This window comes from Lynx rufus, unplaced genomic scaffold, assembly GCF_022079265.1.
Source record: "Lynx rufus isolate CCGP_SWC_20201006 ecotype Redwood Valley unplaced genomic scaffold, mLynRuf1.p SCAF_4, whole genome shotgun sequence".
Classification (NCBI taxonomy): Eukaryota; Metazoa; Chordata; class Mammalia; order Carnivora; family Felidae; genus Lynx; species Lynx rufus.
This window is the reverse complement of record NW_025814856.1, coordinates 163,337,942-163,351,398: the sequence shown is the minus strand read 5'-3', so window position 1 is coordinate 163,351,398 and position 13,457 is coordinate 163,337,942. Positions and strand designations below refer to the sequence as shown.

General features: G+C 44.7%; 2 protein-coding genes across 7 annotated transcripts in view; one reads left to right on the top strand and one right to left on the bottom strand.

The window, feature by feature from the left end:
- Nucleotides 1–13,457, bottom strand: part of LOC124525088 (GTPase IMAP family member 8-like) — an 82,972-nt gene that overhangs the window by 25,867 nt on the left and 43,648 nt on the right.
- Nucleotides 1–13,457, top strand: part of LOC124525083 (GTPase IMAP family member 1-like) — a 43,078-nt gene that overhangs the window by 3,419 nt on the left and 26,202 nt on the right. For 3 of the 6 annotated variants that reach the window (XM_047097553.1, XM_047097548.1, XM_047097549.1), the window contains one exon: nt 790–1,897. The exons of the other annotated variants lie outside the window; for them this stretch is intronic. In XM_047097553.1, the coding sequence (XP_046953509.1) occupies nt 790–1,661 (872 nt within the window). In that variant the 3' untranslated portion in view covers nt 1,662–1,897. Of the gene's footprint in view, nt 1–789; nt 1,898–13,457 lie in introns of those variants that run through there. 6 annotated transcript variants of the gene reach the window in all.

Genomic DNA, 13,457 nt, shown 5'->3' with positions numbered 1-13,457 from the left:
ATGAGGATAATACATCTACTCTGATCCCCACAGAAGTTGTGGAGGGTTGAGATCATGGACTAGAGGGAACACGGTTTACCAGGTAGACTGTGTCTGTGAACAAGGATGGAGGGTTAACTGTGTCTTACTGGAAGCAAGTTTCCTAGAGAGAAGAGGGAGGAGGAGGGGAAGTGGAGGAAGGGAAGAAGCAAAGAGATCCTGTCACCGAATACTCTGAGCAACCCTGGGAGACACAACTGTCTGTCACCCCTCCCATTATGCAGAAGACGTTGAACGCTTAGGCTAAACTGGCCCAAGGTTCCACAGCTGGCACATGCGGGGCTGTGATTCCAACCCGGGGTGTCTGGGACTCCAGACAGCCCTTCACTCCCAGGCCTTCTGTGCCCTCCCGCATCTCCTCGCTGGGATGCCCCAGGGAGAAGTCTGGCAGAGGCCTGGGAAGTCGTCAAGCACGGAGCACCTCTGCAAGGTGCGGACGACCAGAGGCAATGTCAGCTGAAGTCATGGCCTGCGACCTTCGAGGGGGACCCTCCAGAGCAGTGTGCACCCGGTGCAGGAGCATGGACTGGGGGGCAGGTGCACGCACTGGAGCCAAAGATGGAAGAGAGGTGGCTACAGATGCCCCCGGAGTCGCACAAGCTCTAACCAGAGCGCCTGGGAAAGGCCTGGTTGGACAAGCGGAAGCGGGAGGCGTCGGTGCCCTCCTCCGTTCAGGAGGCAGCCCGGAGCCCCTGCGGAGCGGGACGCGCGCTCTCAGGCCGGCGGCCCACGCCTACTCTGTCCTCACAGGTTCCCAGGACCCGGACGACCAGCAGCAGCCGCTCGCGCAGGAGCGCAGGCTCAGGCTCATCCTGGCCGGCAGGACCGGAGTGGGCAAGAGCGCCACGGGCAACAGCATCCTGGGCCACAGGCTCTTCCCGTCCAGGCTCGCGGCCACCCCGGTGACCAGAAGCTGCGCCCTGGGGAGCCGCAGCTGGGCCGGGTGGCGCGTGGAGGTCACCGACACCCCCGACCTCTTCACCGCCCAAGGCCGGCACGCGGACCCGGACTGCACCGAGCGGGCCAGCTGCTACCTGCTCTCGGCGCCCGGGCCGCACGCGCTGCTGCTGGTCACGCAGCTGGGCCGCTTCACCGCCCAGGACGAGGAGGCGGCGCGCGGCGTCCGCGAGCTGTTCGGGGCCGGCGTCCTGGCGCGCGCCGTGCTCGTCTTCACGCGCCGGGAGGACCTGGAGGGGGGCTCGCTGCACGACTACGTGCGCGCCACCGACAACCGCGCGCTGCGGGCCCTGGTGGCCGAGTGCGGCGGCCGCGTGTGCGCCCTGGACAACCGGGCGGAGGGCGCCGAGCGCGATGCGCAGGTGGGCGAGCTGCTGGCGCTGGTGGAGCGGCTGGCGCTGGAGCACGACGGTGCGCCCTTCACCGACGACGTGTACGGCCTGGCGTGGGCCGGGCGCCACGCGCGTCCCGAGGACACGCTCCGCCTGGTGGCCGCGCGGCTGGCGGCCCGCGGTCTGTGGAGGGGGTGGGGTCGGCAGTGGGGGCGGGGGCGGCGCTGGCTGGAGGCCGCGAGGCGGAGGTGGCCGCTGGCGCTTCTGCTACTGGGGGGCGCACTGTTATTTGTCCTGCTGCTTCTCCAGCGGGGGGCTCCAGGCCCAGATTGAAGGCGCTGCCCTTCCAAACGCGGGGAGCCTGGCGGGTAAAGGGGCTGGGTCAAGGCGCTGAGGGGAACTTAAACCCAATTTCAAAGGAAACGTGGAGTTTCAGACTGCGAGTCTTAATGACTCAGGACGCCTTGGACACTGTATCGACTTTGCAAAGGCTCAAGTTCACTTTTAGAGTTTAGATGTCACTTTTGACTATGTGTACACTATTCAAATAAATGTGGTTAACTTTCAAATGTCCTTAATTCATTATAGTAGTTTGGATGCATTTTTCTTTCTTGAAAAAATAGTGCATTGACTGGTAGTGTTTTATGTATAAAGTGGATTCATGGCAAAGGGAAACAAACATTTTTGTGTGTGTGAGCATTTATCAAAACGTAGACACTGTCTTAGTCCGCTTGAGTTGCTATTAAAAAAAAAAAAAAACAACGGGAAAGCTCTCAGTTTTTCCCCATTGAGGATATTAGCTGTGGGCTTTTCATAAATGGCTTTTATGATGTTTAAGTATGTTCCTTCTATCCCGACTTTCTCCAGGGTTTTTATTAAGAAAGGATGCTGAATCTTGTTAAATGGTTTTTATGCATCGATTGACAGGATCACATGGTTCTTTTCTTTTCTTGTATTAATGTGAGGTATCACATTGATTGATTTGCATATGTTGAACCAGCCCTACAGCCCAGGAATGAATCCCACTTGATCACGGTGAATAATTCTTTTTATATGCTGTTGAATTTGATTTGCTAGTAACTTACTGAGAATTTTTGCATCCATATACATCAGGGATATTGGCCTGTAGTTCTCTTTTTTTTGCTGGGTGTCTGTCTGGTTTAGGAATCAAAGTAATGCTGGCTTCAAAGGTTGAGTCTAGAAGTTTTCCTTCCCCTTCTATTGTTTGGAGCAGCTTTAGGAAGATAGGTATTATCTCTGCTTTAAATGTCTAGTAGAATTCCCCAGGGAAACCATGTGGTTCAGGACTCTTATTTGTTGGTAGATTTTTGATAACTGATCAAATTTTTTATTTCTTCCTGTTTGAGTTTTGGAAGTGTGTGGGTGCTTAGGAATTTGCCCATTTCTTCCAGGTTGTCCAACTTGTTGGCATATAATTTTTCATGGTATTCCCTGAGAATTGCTTGCATTTCTGAGGGATTGAGATCAGGAACACGACAGGGATGTCCACTCTCACCGCTGTGTTTACCATGGTGTTGGAACTTCTAGCATCAGCAATCAGACAAGAAAGGAAATCAAAGGCATCAAAATTGGCAAAGATGAAGTGAAGCTTTCACTTTTTGCAGATGACATGATATTATACATGGCCAGACCTAGATCAGAGCTTCAGGTCCTTAAGAAGAAAGTTTTCTTACCATCAATGCCACCTTCTAAAACATGGTAATTGTTGATCCCAAACCCCAGAGAATGCAGTCCAACTTAGGAAGAATTTCAGATAATCAAGATACTTCTTAACAGGAAGAAAGAACTTCAGAACATTTGCCTCAGATATTCCATTTTGTATTTTTGTTCATAAACATAGACGAGGCCGAAATAAATAAATAAAATGAAATAAACATAGATAGAGCACTGTTTTAAAACATGCCAGAAATTATGCAACCTTACATCCACATTCACAAATGATTACAAATGCACTCTGGGTTGTTGTTCATGGACTATGTGCACAGCACTTTGGCAAATGATCGCTGCCTCTGGAACATGCATCTTCAGGGCTCATCACTCGCAACGTCTCTGAAACTCCCTCAGCAGAGTCATCTTCAGAGTTAAAGGAGACAATGGAAGACAAGTCTCTAATGTGGAGCTTCTTTTTGCTTCCAAACACTAGCATGCTTTGGTCACTCACCCTATTTACCAGATTGAGACTGTCAAAAATGAAATTCACTCTCAAAAGACCAAGTTGTGGTCTCTAAGTGTACTCAGAAATTTAGCCCCAGCCACGCCACAAGCTTGCCGGCAAAGTCACCCACACAGATGTAAAGATCATGTCCATTCCCTGCTGTGCTCTTGACCACCTGTCCTCTCCTCGGACTCAAGCATGTGGACACTCCTTGGCACAGATTTTTAGCTGGTCAAGTCTTGGGTCTGATTGACCTTGAATAAGTAAGGCCCAGGGCCCAGAGGGACCCTGACCCACCTGAGATATTGGAGGCCCTACTCCACCTCTCTGAATCTCTAGATTCTCTGTGATTTACACATAAATGTCCCTCCCTGGTGGGATGTGGGAACTTCCTGTCAGTTCTCTGCATGAGCAAAGTGCCTGTCACCTGGATTCCCAGTGCTACACTCATAGGAAACACACACCTCAGTTACAGGAATTAGGATCGGCAAGATCTTGGGGTTCTTCTCTACTGGAATCTCCTCTCCATCAAAGTCCTCCTGTGTGGAACTTTGTGATTAAATAAGAGGGATGTCACAAGGACAGGGAGAGAAGACACTTATTCTTTCCTCCCATCGGCCCTTCACACTGGCTCCATCCATGCCACCTGAAGGAAACCTTACACAGGTTCTGCCTTAAGCAAAAACCTCTCCAATCACTATTGGTCACATTCATGTACTCAAATCATCTAGTGTAATAATCACACTCTCAATTTCACTGACAGGTGCGGCGCCTGGGTGACTCAGTCAGCTGAGTGTCTGACTTCAGCTCAGGTCATGATCTCGAGGTCCATGGGTTTGAGCCCCACGTTGGGCTGTGTGCTGACAGTTTGGAGCCTGGAGACTGCTTCAGATTCTGTGGCTCCCTCTCTCTCTGCCCTGCCCCTGCTCATGCTATCTCTCTCTCTCTCTCTCTCTCTCTCAAATAAATAAACACTTGAAAAAATTTTCAGAAGGAGTTAACATGGCAGAGAAGTAAGGGAATCTGAAGTTCCCTCGTCCCTCAAACACAGAAGTATTGAGGCGAGAAGGCTTGAAATTCCAGGAATCCAGGCTACAGAGTGACAGAAATATCTCCAGGGGCCTATGGGGACAATGTGATGGGCCATAGGTGCATGATTTCAAACTGGGAGAGATAAAAAAGGCAGCGTAGGAACAGAGGGGAGGGATCCCTTCTGCAGAAAGACAAAAGAAAGCGAAAGAGAGGTTGCAGAAGTGGAAGGTTGTATTTGGACAAGAGAAAAAACATGGGTTGGGGAACAGAAAAAATGGAGAAGGAACCAATTTTTTTTTTAACGTTTATTTATTTTTGGGACAGAGAGAGACAGAGCATGAACGGGGGAGGGGCAGAGAGAGAAGGAGACACAGAATCGGAAACAGGCTCCAGGCTCTGAGCCATCAGCCCAGAGCCTGACGCGGGGCTCGAACTCCCGGACCGCGAGATCGTGACCTGGCTGAAGTCGGACGCTTAACCGACTGCGCCACCCAGGCGCCCCATGGAACCAATTTTTAACTGCAGGGCTTTCTCCGGCCTCTTTGTGTACCTGGGGAGGAGGGGAGCCAGCCCAAGCTCTGTAGCCAGCTCCCAGGCACAGGTGGAGAGAACAATCCCCTCCCTTGAGTGCTGTGGGAAGAAGGCAAATAGCCATTCCAAGGACAAAGGACACTGCAGGACCCCCCCCACCACCCAGAGGCCCTTTGTGACCATACCCTGGAGTGACAGTATGCCAGAACTGGGGCACGTGGAGCAGGATCCTTTAAGACATTGGGGTTTGAATCCTAGCCAACTGCCTGGGAGACCCAGGATCCTGGAGCAGAACAGACTGCCCACTCGTGCCCCTTTGGCACTGTGAGGACGACCTGAACAGAGTGGTCTAGGATGCCTGGTCTGGGGAGGAGAGACTGGGGTGTCACCATTTTACTCCCCATCACCAGCAACGTGGGGCTTCAGGGAATGGGCAATGGATCCACAGTGGAGGTGGACCTGCTCACACCAAAGCATGCCCCTCTGCACCTGGTAAATGTGTGTCTAACAGACCAAGACTCAACACTGACTGAACCAGATAGTCCCTCCTCCAGACCAGCACAGGCACTGGATACAAGGCACCATCAGATATTGGTCTAGTAGTTTTGCATTCTCTGATTTGATTCTTGGTCAATTTTTATTTTATGTATATATACACATATATATTTCTTCTTCTTCTTCTTCTTCTTCTTCTTCTTCTTCTTCTTCTTTCATCTTTCTTCCTTCTTCTTCTTCTTCTTCTTCCTCTTATTTCTTCCCTTCTCTATGCTGGTTATTCTGGTTGTTGGTTTGTTTAAGCAGACATTTTAATCTATTCTCTTTATGCCTCTTCTGTATCTCCTTTATTTTCCTCTCTCTCTCTCTATGGACTAAGCCATAAAGTTTCTCTGATCTCGGTTTGGTCAATTTTTTTTTCTTTTCCTTTTCCCTGCCCCTGTCATTTCTCTCTTTGTATGGGATAAGGACTCTTACACCACCACCACCCCCATTAAAATTTTTTTTCCAGGGATACTTCAACAAACAAATCAAAGCACTCCTGATGGAAGGTCCAAACCACCACTAGGAATAGGGAGATAAAGTAATCAGAGTCTAAACGACAGAGAGCACAAAACACACTCCAAAAATACCAGGGCCAGGCCCTGGACAACATTATGACCCCCTGTTTTAATATAATAGTCTTCACAGGAGCAAGACCCATAAGAAGCTATTAAAACACATAAGGGACAGAAAACTAGGCAAAATGATGAAATGGAAGAATTCTCCTCAAAAGAAACTCCAGGAGGAAATGACAGCTAGAGAATTGCTCAAAACAGATATAAGCAATATAACTGAGCAAGAATTTAGAATGATAGTCATATTACAGGGCTTGAAAGAATCATAGAACACAGAAGAGAATCTATTGTCACAGAGATCAAGGAACTAAGAAATAGTCACAACGAATTAAGAGATGCTGTAAATGAGGTGCAAAATAAACCAGATGCAGTGACAGCAAGGATGAAGGAGGCAAAGGGTAGATTAAGTGAAATAGAAGATAAAATTATGGAAAATGATGAAGCCAAGGAAAAGAGAGATAAGAACATACTAGACCCAGAGGAGAGAAATAGAGAACGAGGAGATTCACTGAAATATAATAATATCCATATCATAAGAGTTCCAGAAGAAGAAGAAGAAAAGAGAGAGAAAAAGGGAAGAAGGTTGACTTGAACAAATTATAGCTGTGAACTTCCCTTATCTGGGGAAGGAAATGGACATCCACATCCAGGAGACAAAGAGAACTCCTTTCAGATTTAACAAGAATAGATCTTCTCCACAGAATATCATAGTGAAACTGGAAAAATACAAAGATAAGGAGAAAATTCTGAAAGCATCCAGGGACAAACGGGCCTTAACCTACAAGAGTAGACACATAAGAGTAGTAGCAGACCTATCCACTGAAACTAGGCAGGCAAGAAGGGAGTGGCAGGAAATATTCAATGTGCTGAATAGGAAAAATATGCAGCCAAGAATCCTTTATCCAGCAAGGCTGTCATTCAGGATAGAAGGAAAGATAAAGGCTTTCCCAGACAAACAAAACCTGAAGGAATTCATGAACACTAAACAAGTTCTGCAAGAGATCCTTTGGGGGACTCTGTGAGTGGAATGCTGCAAAGACTACAAAGGACCAGAGATATCACCACAAGCATGAAACCTACAGGTAACACAATGACACTAAATCCATATCTTTCAATAATCACTCTGAATGTAAATGGACTAAATGCCCCAACCAAACACATAACATATCAGAATGGATAAAACAAAACCCAAGATCCATGTATATGCTGTCTACAAGGGGTCCATTTTAGACCTGAGGACACTTTCACATTGAAAGTAAGGGGATGGAGAACCATCTATCATACTACTGGAAGTCAAAAGAGAGCTGGGGTAGCCATACTTATATCACACGAACTAGATTTTAATCTAAAGGCTGTAACAAGACATGAAGAAGGGCAATATATCATAATTACAGGGTCTATACATCAAGAAGAGCTAACAATTGTATGTTTATGCTCCCAACTTGATTGCACCCAAATACACAAATCAGTTAATCACAAACATAAGTGATCTTATCGATAGAAATACTGTAATTGGAGGAAACTTTAATTTTCCACTTACAACAATGGACAGATCATCTGGGCAAAAAAAATCAATGAAGAAACAATGGCTTTGAATGATGCAGTGGACCAGATGGACTTGACAGATATTTCCAGAACTTTTCATCCTAAAGCAGCAGAATTCTTTTCGAGTGCACATGGAACATTCTCCAAAATAGATCACATCCTAGGTCACAAAACAGCCCTCAACAAATATAAAAGAACCGAGATCATACCCTGCATATTTTCAGACAAAAATGCTATGAAACTTGAAGTCAACCACAAGAAAAATTTTGGAAAGCCTCCAAATGCATGGAGGTTAAAGAACATCCTACTAAAGAATGAATGGGTCAACCAGGCATTTAAAGAAGAAATTAAAACCTGTATGGAAGCAAGTGAAAATGAAAACATGACAGTCCGAATCCTTTGGGATGCAGCAAAGGCAGTTCTAAGAGGAAAATACATTGCATTCCAGGCCGATCTCAAGAAATAAGAAATATCCCAAATACAAAATCTAATAGCACACCTAAAGGAAGTAGAAGCAGAACAGCAAAGAAACCCCAAAGCCAGCAGAACAGCAAAAGAGAAATAATAAAGATTAGAGCAGAAATAAAAAATATAGAACCCCCCCCCGCCAAAAAAAATACAGTAGAACCGATCAATGAATCTAATAGCTAGTTTTTTTCTTTTCTCGAAAAAACAAACAAAATTGATAAACCCCTAGTCGGGCTTCTCATAAAGAAAAGAGAGAGGACCCAAATAGATAAAAAGCACAAATAAAAGTGGACAGATCACAACCAACATCACAGAAATACAACTGTCAGGGAATACTATGAAAACTTACATGCCAACAAACTGGACAACCTGGAGGAAATGGACAAATTTCTAGACACCCACACGCTACCAAAACTCAAACAGGAAGAAATAGAAAATTTGAACACACCCATACCCAGTGAAGAAATTGAATCAGTTATCAAAAATCTAACAACAGATAAGAGTCCTGGGCCATATGGCTTCCTAGGGGAATTCTACCAGACATTTAAAACAGAGTTAATACTCATCCTTCTCAAGCTGTTCCAAAAAATAGACATGGAAGAAAGCTTCCGGACTCATTCTGTGAAGCCACCATTACCTTGATTCTCAAACCAGACCGAGACCCCAATAAAAGGAGAATTACAGACCAATATCCCTGATTAACATAAATGCAAAAATTCCCAACAAAATACTAGCAAATCAAATTCAACCTCATCTCAAAAGAATTATTCACCACAATTAAGTGGGATTCATTTCTGGGCTGCATGGCTGGTCCAATATTCTCAAATCAATTAATGTGATACATCACATAAATAGAAGAAAGGATAAGAACCATATGATCCTGTCAATAGATGCAGAAAAAGCACTTGACAAAATATAGCATCCGTTCTTAATAAAAGCCCTCAAGAAAGTCGGGATAGAAGGAACCTACCTTAACTTCATAAGAGCCATATATTAAAAGCCCACAGCAAATACCATCCTCCTGGAAACGAAGTTAGAGCTTTCCCCCAACATCAGGAACATGGCAGGGATGTCCACTCTCATGGCTGTTGTTTAACATCATGTTGGAAGTCCTAGCCTCAGCAAGCAGACAACAAAATGAAATAAAAGGCATCCAAATTGGCGAAGAAGTCAAACTTTCACGTTCCGCAGATGACATGATACTCTACATGGAAAACCTGAAAGACTCCACCAAAAAGCTGCTAGAACTGATACATGAATTCAGCAAAGTCACAGGATACAAAACCAATGTACAGAAATCAGTTGCCTTTCTATATACCAATAATGAAGCAACAGACTACTTTCTTACACCATACACAAAATTAAACTCAAAATTGATGAAAGACCTAATTGTGAGAGAGAAAACCATTAAAACCCTAGAGGAGAAAACAGGCAATAACCTCTTTGACCTGAGCCCCAGCAATTTCTTGCTCGACCCGTCTCCGAAGGCAAGGGAAATAAAAGAAAAAATGAACTCTTGGGACCTCATCAAGATAAAAAGCTTCTGCACTGCAAAGGAAACAATCAACAAAACAAAAAGGCAACCAATGCAATGGAGAAGATATTTAAAAATGACATATCAAATAAAGGGTTAGTATCCAAAATCTATAAAGAACTTACCAACCTCAACACCCAAAAAACAAACAACCCAGTGAAGAAATGGGCAGACAACATGAATAGACACTTTTCCAAAAAAGACATCCAAATGGCCAACAGACACATGCAAAGATGTTCAACGTCACTCATCATCAGGGAAATACAAATCAAAACCACATTGAGATGCCACCTTACACCGGTCAGAGTGGCTAAAATTAACAACTCAGGAAACAAAAGATGTTGGCGAGGATGTGGAGAAACGGTAACTCTCTTGACTGTTGGTGGGAATGCAAACTGGTGCAGCCGCTCTGGAAAACATTATGGAGGTTCCTCAAAAAATTAAAGTGGAACATCCCTACAACCCAGCAATAGCACTACTAAGAATTTATCCAAAGGATACAGGAGGGCTGATTCACAGGGGAACATGTACCCCAATATTTATAGTAGCACTTTCAACAATAGCCAAATTATGGAAAGAGCCCAAATGTCCATCAACAGAAGAATGGATAAAGATGTGGTTTATATATACAATGGAATACTACTTGGCAATGAGAAAGAATGAAATCCTGCCTTTTGCAACAACATGGATGGAACTGGAGGGTATTATGCTAAGTGAAATAAGTCAGTCAGAAAAAAACAGATGTCATATGTTTTCACTCATATGTGGAGCTTAAGAAACTTAACAAAAGACCATGGGGGAAGGGAAGGGAAGAAATAATTTCAACCAGAGGGGGAGGCAAACCATAAGAGACTCTTAAATACAGAGAACGAACTGAGGGTTGATGGGGGTGGGGGAGGGGGGAAAATGGGTGATGGGTATTGAGGAAGGCACTTGCTGGGATGAGCACTGGATGCTGTATGTAAGTGACGAATCATAGGAATCTGCCCCCAAAACCAAGAGGACACTGTATACACTGTATGTTAGCTAACTTGACAATTTATTGACAATAAATTATCAAGTTAGATATATATATATATATACATATATATATATATACAAAAACTTTAAAAAAAATATTACTGAAGGGTAAATCTTCTACTGTCCCTGGCATCCCTGGCATGTGCCTGCTCCCAGAGAAGAACTTGCAGTGTAGACAGTGCTGCTTAGAGCTCTCCCCACGCTGCCATTCTCCTCCTGTCCTTGCCTTGGCTCTGATTCTTCATGGGATGGAGGAGAAGAGGCAGAAACACTGAAGATGAGTCAAGTGTAGTCTGGCCTTGGTGGGGGGACAGTGGCAGCATTCTTAGTGGCTCTTTTCCCCATGCAACACTGTTAATAGCCTTCAGAGTCTCCTCTGGGAATCTGAAATCATAAGCCCAACAGAAGGCCACTCTCTCCTCTCCCATCGCTTGCTTCAACGTCTGTTCCTAGTGCCGGACTTCCAGAACTCTGATGCACATACAAGCTGCTGGGATCCCTGCTGGGCCCCTGGGAAAGTCCCCTTCAAACTGGCTTTGGGTGCCTCCCTCCCATGTGGCCCCATTTGATATATGAAGAACACATACTTTTGCCCCCCTGTTAGTGAAAGTTCTGACTGCGTCCAAGACCTCCACCACCATGTATACTCTGCTCCCTCCACAGAGCAAAGCAACAGCTTTCATGTATCCCATGACCACCAGGCAGCAAAGCCAAACTCCAAAGGACACACAACAAGTCTCTTAATGTACACCGTCCATATCCCTCTGGCAGTATCAAACTCCAGAGGCCGCCTCACTAGGCTTCAGGAGAGAGAGAACCTCCATCTTTCTGGACATGGCATGCAGAGACGACTCCCTGTGGGGCCTCCCTTACATAGTCACACGGTTACACCGGGGCCACCTTCTGCCCTGGGGAGATGAACTCCAAGAATTGACCAATACTAATTTGTGATTGTCCCTATAAATTAAATGTTCTCGTTTAAAAAGCCCTTTCCTCTTGGGATGCCTGGCTGGATCATTTGGAAGAGCATGTGACCCTTGATCTCATGGTCATGAGCTGGAGCCCGATGTTGGGTGTAGAGATTACTTAAATGCTAAAACCTAACAGAAAAGGTCCTTTCCTCTTGACCCCTTCAAATATCTATCAAATTAGTTGAAGGACTAAACCTCACAAAACTGGTTCTTCCTTCTTCCTTTGGGCATCCTATATGGATCTTCTATCATATAGCTTTGGACTGCGGGGTATTGGCAATTAGTAAAGATTCAACTGATATTAAGGGAGATATTTATGTTACCCCGAGCCTTTCATATAGCCTTCTGACCCAGATTTCAAGTTAATGCAGGTCATTTACATTGGACCCTAACTTTGACATCTGATATTGAACTTGTCACAAACCTAACTGAACGCTGTTGCTCCTGACTCTATCCTTCCCCTGAAAATCTTACCCGTCACCATGAACTTTCCTGTTTCTGAATAGAAACATGACCATTGTACCCATCACCCACATGGACACATCCTACACACCCTTCACAGTAGACTTCATACGCTAAATCTTTCCTCAGGTCTTCCTCTATAAATCCTAGTGTAAATTCCCCATCATGAGTCATGACTATCACATATTTCAACACAGGGATCATGCACACATTAAACGCTGGAAATTCCACAGTCTTCAGCACTGAAATAGAACCACATTCAGAGAAAACTGGAATATAAAATATGTTAAGAGAAGTGAGTGAACAATATTTCGATTGTCAAGTGAAGAGATAATGATTTATTTGATTTACTCGTTTTTTCTCTGGTGATCTCTTACCTTCCAAAATGGAATCTAATGTTGGGAGAAAAGAAATCAGCTTACATAAGCTGCACATTCAAATGGCCTGAACACAAGTTAATTGTATTAAGAATGCTTCTGCATATCTCTGGTGGAAAATATCTTTTAAACGGTTCTGAAATGAAAAAGGACAGGGTACGAATACTTTGCTCTCTAGACATACTAGAGTCACTTACAAGGAAGTAGTTTTGAACATAACAAGTGCATGATGGCAGAGAGTACTTTGGTCTCACTTTGTCATTTGACACATGTTTTCTCATGAGAGGATTTTTTCTTCCGTGTTTTTACTGCATTCTGAACACTTGTGATGAATCTTAGAATGAGCGGGTATTTAGAATCTTAAATTTTCCAGACTTAATCTCTAATCCATCTCCCAAAAGTCACTGATATGGTAAATACTCTCAGCCATGTTCACAGACAAAACAAAGGACGAATAAAATTCTAATAATTTGGATTTGGGATGTCTACAATCCTTGTGAGTGACTGACAGTCACCCATCTAACTTTGAAGTTTCTCTATTATTTTAGCAAGACAGAACCTTTCATCTACTTACTGCAAATGTCACAGCATAGAAGGGTAAGGAGAGATTTTTCTGGTGTCAGGAAAAAAGCACTAGAGGGAATGAAAAACCATCAACAACAATAAAGATGCTCTAAAAGAGAACTGGGTACCATAAGACTTATCAGTCAGGTTCTCACAGGAAAAAGATAGTCTGCTCTCATTAGGTACTTGGAGAAAGTTTAGCGAAGGGGCCTCTTACACACTATGGACACAGGGAATTTGGAAACCACAGGGACATTGATAGTATCGATAAGAAAATTAAACCCCACCTGAAGGGGTGAACAAAGACTGGAATGCAGAAGAAGAGTTGGGTAGAAAG